This window comes from Passer domesticus, chromosome 2 (genome assembly GCF_036417665.1).
Source record: "Passer domesticus isolate bPasDom1 chromosome 2, bPasDom1.hap1, whole genome shotgun sequence".
NCBI classification, from domain to species: Eukaryota; Metazoa; Chordata; class Aves; order Passeriformes; family Passeridae; genus Passer; species Passer domesticus.
This window is the reverse complement of record NC_087475.1, coordinates 92142400-92152712: the sequence shown is the minus strand read 5'-3', so window position 1 is coordinate 92152712 and position 10313 is coordinate 92142400. Positions and strand designations below refer to the sequence as shown.

The 10313-nt window shown below is 49.8% G+C and overlaps 2 protein-coding genes across 3 annotated transcripts; both read right to left on the bottom strand.

Annotated features, from left to right (window-relative positions):
- Positions 1-2896: 2896 nt before the first annotated feature.
- On the bottom strand, positions 2897-8187 carry LOC135294539 (uncharacterized). 2 transcript variants are annotated; one of them, XM_064409922.1, is made up of 2 exons: positions 8002-8187; positions 2897-4665 (listed from the first exon to the last, which is right to left on the bottom strand). In XM_064409922.1, the coding sequence occupies exon 2, from the start codon at positions 4653-4655 to the stop codon at positions 3321-3323; it is 1335 nt and encodes a 444-aa protein (XP_064265992.1). In that variant the 5' UTR covers positions 4656-4665; positions 8002-8187; the 3' UTR covers positions 2897-3320. The 2 variants fall into 2 exon arrangements, with proteins under 2 accessions (XP_064265992.1, XP_064265993.1); XM_064409923.1 differs by having other exon boundaries at positions 8023-8187.
- On the bottom strand, positions 4682-10017 carry LOC135295140 (uncharacterized). The gene is made up of 2 exons (XM_064411237.1): positions 8405-10017; positions 4682-8306 (listed from the first exon to the last, which is right to left on the bottom strand). The coding sequence occupies exons 1-2, from the start codon at positions 10015-10017 to the stop codon at positions 4697-4699; spliced, it is 5223 nt and encodes a 1740-aa protein (XP_064267307.1). The 3' UTR covers positions 4682-4696.
- Positions 10018-10313: the final 296 nt, after the last annotated feature.

Below are 10313 nucleotides of genomic sequence, written 5' to 3'. Positions count from 1 at the left end.
GTTGGCAGGTTTTGGAATGTTTGGATTCCTTTTGGCGGGTGTTCGGAATGTTTTGGCGGGTGTTCGGAATGTTTTGATTAGTTTTGATGGGCTTTGAAATATTTTGGCGGGTTTTTAGAAGGTTTCGATTTGTTTTGATTTGTTTTGATTCTGTTTAGCCCAGTTTTTGGTGTATTTGGATTAGCTTTGGTGGGCTTGATCATGTTTTGTCAGGTTTTTTTGAATGTATTGATCACCTCTGTCTGGTTTTCTATTTTGGCGGGTTTGAAAATATTTTTGGATGAGTTTTGGCGGGTTTTAAAATATTTTGGCTCTTTGCGCAGAGATGACGGTGCCGGTTGCGGTGCGCTCCGGGGCGCTCCTTCTGCGGAAAGACACCTGGCAGCGGCACTTGGGACAGCTCCGCGTCTCCGTATTCTGCGTTTCTTGCCTTCTGCATCTCAGCAAAATGCTTTCCCACTAGGTCTAGCAAGGAGAAACTGTGGCAGCTGAGTAGATGTAGCCCGGCCCGCCCTTTGAAGTTGACAAGTTCTTGGCATCTCAGAGCCTCAAGGGAAGAGCAAGGTTCTCTATGGTAGGCTGGGGCAGAACTAGCAGCAAGCAGAGCAAAGTTGTCCAAGAATAGCTTCCATTGGAATGCTAATGGCAATTGAAGAGGCAGGCCAGTGGCAAGCCACTAGCTTCTAGCAGTTTGAAAGTTGCAGACACAGTGCAGGTGTTGTGCGGCTTCCTTCTTGACCTCCTAGAAGGTGCCGCGCTCTCCGTCTCTTGCTTGCCAATATGTTGCCGTGTTCCTCCTATTGTTTGGTTTGTTTTGATTTGTTTTGATGATGTTTTGGTGGGTTTTCGGAATGTTTTGGTGGTGTTTTAGAATGTTTTGTTTTCTCCTGTGTTGCTTTTATTGTCTTGGAAGGTGTTGGAATGTTTGGATTCCTTTTGGCGGGTTTTAAAATATTTTGGCAGGTATTTGGAATGTTTTGGTTTGCTTTCATTTGTTTTGATTATGTTTTGGCAAGTTCTTGAATGTTTCGATCACTTCTTACTGGTTTGATAGTATTTTGGCATCTTTTCAGAATGTTTTGATCAGTATTGGCGGGTTCTAAACTATTTTGTCGGGTTTTTGGAATGTTTTGGTTGGTTTTGATTTGTTTTTATGATGTTTTGGCCAGATTTCGGAATATTTTGGCTGGTTTTTGGAATGTTTTGGTTGGTTTTGATTTGTTTTTATGATGTTTTGCCAAGTTTTTTGAATGTTTTGATCAGTTCAGGCTGGTTTTCTAATGTTTTGGCATCTTTTCAGAATGTTTTGATGAGTTTTGTGGGTCCAAATTATTTTGGCGGGTTTTCGGAATGTTTTGGTTGGGTTTTAGAATGTTTTGTATTCTCTTGAGTTGTTTTTATTGTGTTGGCAGGTTTTGGAATGTTTGGATTCCTTTTGGCGGGTGTTCGGAATGTTTTGGCGGGTATTCGGAATGTTTTGATTAGTTTTGACGGGTTTTGAAATAGTTTGGCCGGTTTTTAGAAGGTTTCGATTTGTTTTGATTTGTTTTGATTCTGTTTAGCCCAGTTTTTGGTGTGTTTGGATTAGCTTTGGTGGGCTTTATCATGTTTTGTCCGGTTTTTTCGAATGTATTGATCACCTCTGTCTGGTTTTCTATTTTGGCGGGTTTGAAAATATTTTTGGATGAGTTTTGGCGGGTTTTAAAATATTTTGGCTCTTTGCGCAGAGATGACGGTGCCGGTTGCGGTGCGCTCCGGGGCGCTCCTTCTGCGGAAAGACACCTGGCAGCGGCACTTGGGACAGCTCCGCGTCTCCGTATTCTGCGTTTCTTGCCTTCTGCATCTCAGCAAAATGCTTTCCCACTAGGTCTAGCAAGGAGAAACTGTGGCAGCTGAGTAGATGTAGCCCGGCCCGCCCTTTGAAGTTGACAAGTTCTTGGCATCTCAGAGCCTCAAGGGAAGAGCAAGGTTCTCTATGGTAGGCTGGGGCAGAACTAGCAGCAAGCAGAGCAAAGTTGTCCAAGAATAGCTTCCATTGGAATGCTAATGGCAATTGAAGAGGCAGGCCAGTGGCAAGCCACTAGCTTCTAGCAGTTTGAAAGTTGCAGACACAGTGCAGGTGTTGTGCGGCTTCCTTCTTGGTCTCCTAGAAGGTGCCGCGCTCTCCGTCTCTTGCTTGCCAATATGTTGCCGTGTTCCTCCTATTGTTTGGTTTGTTTTGATTTGTTTTGATGATGTTTTGGTGGGTTTTCGGAATGTTTTGGTGGTGTTTTAGAATGTTTTGTTTTCTCTTGTGTTGCTTTTATTGTCTTGGAAGGTGTTGGAATGTTTGGATTCCTTTTGGCGGGTTTTAAAATATTTTGGCAGGTATTTGGAATGTTTTGGTTTGCTTTCATTTGTTTTGATTATGTTTTGGCAAGTTATTGAATGTTTCGATCACTTCTTACTGGTTTGATAGTATTTTGGCATCTTTTCAGAATGTTTTGATCAGTATTGGCGGGTTCTAAACTATTTTGTCGGGTTTTTGGAATGTTTTGGTTGGTTTTGATTTGTTTTTATGATGTTTTGGCCAGATTTCGGAATATTTTGGCTGGTTTTTGGAATGTTTCGGTTGGTTTTGATTTGTTTTTATGATGTTTTGCCAAGTTTTTTGAATGTTTTGATCAGTTCAGGCTGGTTTTCTAATGTTTTGGCATCTTTTCAGAATGTTTTTGCAGCAGTGCGTCAGCCTCGACAGAAAACCCGGCTGGCCGAGGCCAGCGTCACTGGCAGCACAATGACGCCCCCTGTATCCTCCCGAGGATTGGGGTGCGCCTAGGGCGTGGAGGCCCGGAGTGACGGAGGATCCCGGAGAACGACGAAGACTGCAGTCCGCAGGAATGACAGGAGGCGTTCCTTCGGGGTGCCAAAGTTCGGTTTAATTCCCAAGGGAGGACCGCCGAAAGACCGAGAAATGTGCCCGACAGCAGGTTATAAGGGATACAAAGCAACCAATCAGGGGGTAGGGGGGGAGTAACAAGATATTAACAGACAAACCTAACAACCAACCAGAGTAACTCAGGGGAGTGTCCCCGGCCCCTCGTCCAATCACCCCGCAGAACTCAGAGAAACTTCTAGAAGGTGGGAAGAGTGTGCTGGATGACGGACAGGGACTCGGGGAGGAACCTAACCAAACTGGGGAGGAGCGAAGGAGGAGTGAGGGAGATTGACAGGTAACTGTTGTCCTGGGACCGGACCAAACATAAAGACAGGGGGGAGCGGGCCAGCGCGATCCCACATCTCCCCCTTTTTTGTTTAAAAATAAAGAAAAATAAACGGAACTAAACATCTTCTTCCCAGCAGTCGTAACCAAAGTCCTCGTACCGTAGATCTTCTTCTCCTTCTGATGGCTGAAGCTCCATCACATGGTTTACGACCGCTGGGGCAGTCAACTTAATCATGAGTCTCTTAAGAATTGTCCATAAAATTGAAATAACGATAAGAACCAGTAAAACAACAAACACAACTAAAATAATAGTTTTTAACACCGACCCAAGCCACCCTGACAGTCCCCATCCTGAGAACAAGTTCCCCAGCCAGTCCGCGGAGTCTTCCTTGATTTTGCTGATCATCTCTCGCATCTGATCAATGGCGAGACGGACGTCCTCGGCCTTAGAAGTCAAATTCAAGCAGCAGAGCCCCTCAAAGTCCTGGCAGCGATGGTCATGGAGCAGCAATAGAAAATCTATTGCTGCCCTGTTCTGCAAAGTGGCCTGCCTTGTGATTTCCTCGTCTTGTAGAAGGTCACTTAGCGCGGCTGATGTAAGATTTGCTTGTTTCGCCACCCAGCACTCGAGGTGGCCCAATTCGCCTAATGATTGAGCGACTGCCACCCAGGGGAGGAAGGTGATCCATGCCACCTCCTCTGGCTTACTCCAATGGAAAATCTCTTCGTCGCACAAACTGTCCAAATTAGTTAAATCTCGTCTTGTCCGATTCGAATTTGGTGCGACTTCTATCTTCTGCCAATTAACAATTTGACTTGTGCTGGGTGTAAACAGCGACAGCCGGCCGATAGTACATGGGCCTCCGAGAAGGCGAGAGGGGATGCCTTGCCAAGCTCGGTCCCCACAAATGAAAAAATAACCGTTGGGTAGAGAGCGAGGTTTAAAGTCCTGGGTAATCGAGGTTGTAATCTGTGACAGGGAAGGGCAAAGTGAGACATTTGCGGTGATATTTGCAATTTGTAGGGAAGTGTCTAGGTCGGAGTAAGGGAAGAACTGAATGCAAAAATGAAATGCGGAGGACCCGAGCAATTTTAATTCTAGGGGTTCGGTTTTGGACTGATTTAGTCTGTTGGCAAATCTCCTCCAGACAACATTAGGGTTAGGGTCAGAGGGGCGGTTGATTTTATTTTCAAAGAAAGGCTCTAGAGAATCACGGATGGATGGGGGCAACTCATCTGGAGGAGACGGGATCCCCACAAGGCAGGTGGACAAGGGGTCTGCTGCTGATGCGGTGGTGAGGCAAAGACTGTCTTGACCGAGGGCGTCGGCGAGAGTTCTCCAAACGTTCTTTCTTGGCTGGGGAACGACCCACGGCATAGATGGCAACACAAGGAGTGAGAAGGTGATGACGAAGGCCGTGAGTCGTACGGTCTCCAGCGGGGCTGCCATGGCGTGGGTTCTAAAACAATAAAACATATAAATGAAAGAAATCAAAATTCTGACCCCAGGACATCTAAGTCTCCCTCAAAGGGTTTCCGCCTACGCCTCCAGCAGGACTCTTGAACCTGGGGAACCGTACCTACAGACACCTGCTTTTTGGGCAGGAAGGGCCTGACCCACTTTGAAGGAACCCATTTGGGACCTGAGGGGGTGGATACGCAAGCATATCCCCTCCCCCAGGTCACCAGGTCAAACGGCCCCTCCGTTTTCCATGTTTCCGGGTCCTTTATCAAGACTGGTGGCTTTGTCTCCGGTTTCAGACTTTTGTTTTCGCCAAAATGACGCACGACAGGTGGGTTTAAATTATCAAATGAGCAATTTAGGAAATTGATGGTATATAAGGCTCGAGCAAGGCGGGTCTGCGGGGAGTCCATCTTCATTGCCGAATGCTGATGGTGTAGGGTGTTTTTCAGGCTCTGATGGGCTCTCTCCACCATGGCTTGGCCTGTCGGGGAATAGGGGATGCCGGTCTTATGCTCTATTCCCCATTGCTGCAGGAAGCTTCGCAACTCCCTGGACTTGTACGCCGGGCCATTGTCTGTTTTTATGCACTTTGGGATGCCCAACACAGAGAAGGCCAGCAATAGATGTTTTTTAACGTCATTGGCCTTCTCCCCTGCGTGGGCAGAGGCATAGACTGCATTAGAAAAGGTGTCGATAGACACATGTACGTAAGAAAGACGTCCGAATTCCGGGACATGAGTGACATCCATCTGCCACACCTCACAACTTGATAGACCTCGGGGGTTGGTGCCTGATGGAATGGATGGAAGTTGGAAGGCTTGGCACTGGGGACATGTTGCCACAATTGCTCTGGCCTGTTCCCGAGAGATCTTAAACTGTCTAACAAGGCCAGGAGCATTCTGATGGAAGAGCTGGTGGCTGAGCTTGGCCTGCTCGAACACGCACGGGAGGGGGGCCACCTGGGCAGGAGCAGCAAGAGCATCAGCTCTCCTGTTTCCCTCCATGATGAACCCCGGTAGCTCGGTGTGGGACCTGACGTGCATCACGTAGTATGGTTGCTCTCGGTGGGAGACTAGTCGAATTAATTTCGAGAGCAAAAGAAACAAGGCATTGTTGGAGACCTCCTGCAAGATTGCACCCTCAGCTCGAGAAACAACTCCGGCTACATAAGCCGAATCAGTTACCAAATTAAAAGGCTCAGCGAACTTCTCAAAAGCCCGGACGACAGCGTCCAACTCAGCGATCTGGGGAGACCCCAGAACTACTTTAACATCAGCCTCCCACTGCTGAGTCTGAGGATCCTTCCAAGTCATTACTGACTTGTGGGATGCTCCGGACGCGTCTGTGAAAACTGTCAGGGCTTCGAGGGGAGTTCGACTCTGAATGGATTTTATCGAAAGATGGAATTGAATGTCCGAATTAAAGAATTTGTGTGATGGTTTGTGGATAGAAATTTGGCCGGAGAAGCTGTCGAGTGCAAACTGTAATGCTTCATTTTCCTGCAGAAGGTGTTCTAACATTGCCTTAGTAAAATTACCTGAGCTGAGTTGGATCGGAACGTGAATGCAGTTAAAATCCACACCTGCTAACTCCCGGATCCGCAGGCGTGCTTTGCGGATGAGTTCTGCCACCAGCTCCTGTGGCTTGGTCATTCTTTTGGACCTGTGGTGGCTTAGGAAAACCCACTCTATGATCAAGAGTGGATCCTTCGCCCCTTGGTCCCGTTTGATGTTAGAGTCCCATTGAAAAATCACCCCGTGGAGGTGTGGCAATCTTCCCAGGATGATAAATTTGAATGGCAGCTCGGGACGGTATCGATGAGCCTGCCGACTGGAAATGGACGTCTGGATCTTTTCTAATGCTGCCTGTGCCTCTGGGGTGAGAGACCTCGGAGAACTAAGCTCCTCTCCCCCTTTCAATAAATTGAAAAGGGGGGCCAGGTCCTCGGTGGAAACACCCAGCCAAGGTCTCACCCAATTTAAAGCCCCACACAGTTGCTGGACATCAGCGAGTGTCCGAATGTTTGGCCGAATTGATATTTTTTGAGGTACAATAGTACGGCGGCCAATTTCAAGGCCCAGGTATCTCCAGGGCGGCATCCGCTGAATCTTGTCCTGTTGCAGCTCGAACCCTGCAGCAATCAATGAATTGATTGTCAGGTCAAGCGCATGTGTAAGCATGTCGTCTGTCGGAGCGCAAACTAAGATGTCGTCCATGTAATGTTGGATTGTGACTTCCGGCATTGCAGCACGCACCGGGGACAGCAAGGAGGACACGTACCATTGGCAGATTACCGGCGAGTTCTTCATGCCTTGTGGTAATACTGTCCAATGATACCTCCTCCTTGGGGCTTCTCGGTTGATGGTGGGAACCGAGAAGGCGAAACGTGGGGCATCATCCGGATGGAGGGGAATTTGGAAAAAGCAATCTTTTATATCGATGACAGCCAATTGATGGTTTTGAGGGAGCATCGCCGGGGACGGCATCCCTGGTTGAAGAGACCCCATATCTTCAATGATGTCATTAATTTTGCGGAGGTCGTGGAGGAGCCGCCACTTGTTCTTATTGGGTTTTTTGATGACAAAGACTGGGGAGTTCCACGGTGACGTGGACTCCACCAGATGACCCTTCTGTAACTGCTCATCCACGAGCTCCTGGAGCGCCTTAAGTTTTTGTTTAGAAAGCGGCCACTGCTCTACCCAGACAGGGACATCTGATTTCCAATTAAGTTTCTGGGTAGGGCGCCCCTCAGTGACCGCTGCCCGAAAAACCGGAGGAGCCGATGGTAGGTCAATTTTGGCTCCCCATTGGGCAAGGAGGTCTCTTCCCCACAGGGGTTCCGAATAATTTAAAACAAACGGGCGAACAGAGGCCAATTGCCCGTCTGGCCCCATAATTTGAACGAAACTCCGAGACTGCTTTGCCAATTGGACCCCCCCGACACCCTGGATTTTTCCAGCCACGTTTTGCAGCTCCCAATGTGCCGGCCATTCCCTTGCGGGAATGATCGTCACATCTGCCCCGGTGTCCAAGAGTCCATGTAATGTGGTGGCCTCCCCATCCTTCTGTATGTGGCAGGTGAGCCGTGGCTTGTCCCCGGTGACAAATTGAGACCAAGCCACGGTAGGTGTTACTTCTGTGTCAGTGGTGGAATGACAGATTTCTGGGACAGGGATCGCTTGCGCAATCACCTGGCCCTTGGGCAGAAAGATGGGTGGCTGTGTGCAATGCAGGACGACAGAGAATAGGTGTATATGTGTGGACACCACCCCTGGCAAGATGTTGATGTGTGGTGGGGTGTATTTTGTGTCTCCGACAACGACATACTTACATTTGACCCGCCACCAAGTACCTTGTGCGTCTGGCGAGACGGAGACTTCCCGGAAACTGGTGTCTGTCAGGTGTAAGGGCTCGATGAGCTGGAGCCTGTACGGAGAGATATTAGAAGTGGTAGTCAGTATTGGATATGAGGTAGTCGAGTCCTGTGGATATGACAACGTAGGCGGATTAACCTGGGGAACCGCTTCCGGCTGTTCCCCTCCTCCTCCCCCCCCGCGAGATGGAAAGTTCTCCGCCCTACTTTTATCTTTGCGCGGGGAGGCCTCGCGCTCTTGAGTTAGTTTTTTGAGTGCTGATCTGCCCGTTGAGGTTTCTGATGGAACTTAAAGTTATAAAACTCTTTCCTCAACGGGCAGTCAGGCATCCAATGCCCAGTCTTTTGGCATAAGTGGCACGGAGCATCGGCGCCGGGAGGTGGTCTTCGGATGGGACGGGGCGTCCGATGCGGTGCTGGATTATTGTCCTCTGCCGTGGTAGATTCTGCTACGGCGACTCTCCGCTGAGTTGGGCGCTGTCCTCTGGGAGTACTTTCGGGGAGGACAGACACCTTCCTTTCGCAAACTTGCAGCATTTGGGTCAGGTCCGGTGGAGGGTCAAAGGGGAGGCTGAGGATGGCAGCCTTGCACGCAGGATTTGCATTGGTGGCTGCCATCTCTGTCAGGATTTCCTCCCGGGTCGCCTCATCCCGCACCTGCATTTCTACCGCTTTCCTTAACCGCTCAGTAAAAAGAAGAAACGGTTCGTTATCTTCTTGTATGATTTTAGTATATGAAATGAGGGGAGCAGTAGGAGGTCTAAGGGCAGTGAACGCTTTCAATGCTGCAGATGTTGTTGCCTTAAGTGCCTCTGCAGGGATATACCAAGCCTGGTAGTTCCCGTCTGCCCAGTCCCCGATGCCACAAAGATGGTCTGTAGAAATCATTCCTCCCTCCGTGTCCCTGGCGGAGCTTGCATCTTGCCATAATTGAGGCAAAATCTTGCCTATCTCTCGTTTCCAATTTGCCTCCCAGAGACGGAACTCTGAGGGGCTAAGCAAGCACGAAAAGATCCGCCGGAGATCGGCAGGAATGACGATGGCATCTGTTAGTATGGCCCTCAGGATTCCCCGGAAAAACTCACTTTCCCTGGAGTAATCCTTCTGGGCCTTACATAACTCTTTGATGGTTTGATTTGAAAAGGGGATCCACTGGGCCTGGGTCCTCCCTTCCCTCCCCGGGATGTAAGAAACCGGAGCCGCGGAAAGGTTAAGCAGCGGCCCCTGGTTCCAGGCCCCAGCCCCCCCCCCAGCACCCGATGGAGCGTGGGAACCGGAAGAGGGAGCGTGGGAACCAGGGCCCGGGGCGGAAGAGGAGGAGCCGGTGACGGGGGCGGGGACCGATGGCGTTGTCCCCGCCTCAGAGGCGGAGGCTTCGAAAGGTGGAGCTGGGGGCGGAGCGCCGCGCAGAGGGAGGGGCGGAGGCAAGGGCGGAGCGGAGGGAACTGAGGAAGAGGAGGGGTCAGGGAAACGGAAAGGGTTTCGCGGGGAACGAAAGGGATTTCGGGAAGAAGGAGGCGTTTCGGCGGGAAAACCCATGAGGTCTCCGCCACTTTGGGATTCATCCGCGCCATCTTGTGATGGTGAATCTCCCAAAGGGGTAGGGGAAGGAGGAGGATAAAAACGAACAGATTTCGAACTTTTTAAACACCTAACTGGGGAAAAGGGGGGACAGGGAGAATCCCGAAGAGTCTGGCCAGGACTCCTCGGGCGGAGGGAAGGGACACCCTGAAGAGAGCCAGGAGGATGGTATAATTCCTGCGCGCTGCCATCGCGGGCTGCTCTCTTCAGGATCCCAGATCTTGGGGTAGAGGTAGAGGGAAAAGGGGTAGGGGAAGAACACGCAACCGAACTGGGGACGAACTCAGGTGAGGTTGGCTGCTCTCCCAATTGCCTCTTAGATCGTAAAAGGTCCCGAATAGTTGAGCTTAGATACGCGATTTTTAACATCTTAGAGTCCCCCGAGCGGCACATACTGTTAGCTTTTAAAACGACATGGGACCAGAACGTATGGTTAAGAATCTGCTCGGGGTCTGTGGTAGGGAATTGGGAGAGGAGCCAAGCAACCAACATTTTAATATCCTTTTTGTGAACACTATCAAAACCCCCCACAACTAAAACCCCCTGAACCTTTCTAACAAGCCTCTTTTGGGTCGTCGAGACTTTTGCACCCATGCTGTTGTTAAGTGACGACCCAAGCCCGCCCGCCTTGGAAAAACGAAAAAGGAGAGGAAGGATAGAAAAGGGACAGTCGCCAAACCCCGCCGCCG

Coding starts and splice junctions, on each gene's coding strand:
- LOC135294539 (XM_064409922.1), bottom strand. CDS start 4,655: ATGGCAGCCCCGCTGGAGACCGTACGACTCACGGCCTTCGTCATCACC.
- LOC135295140 (XM_064411237.1), bottom strand. CDS start 10,017: ATGTGCCGCTCGGGGGACTCTAAGATGTTAAAAATCGCGTATCTAAGC. Junction 8,307..8,404: donor CCTCCCGGCGCCGATGCTCC/GTGCCACTTATG, acceptor CTCAACGGGCAG/ATCAGCACTCAAAAAACTAA.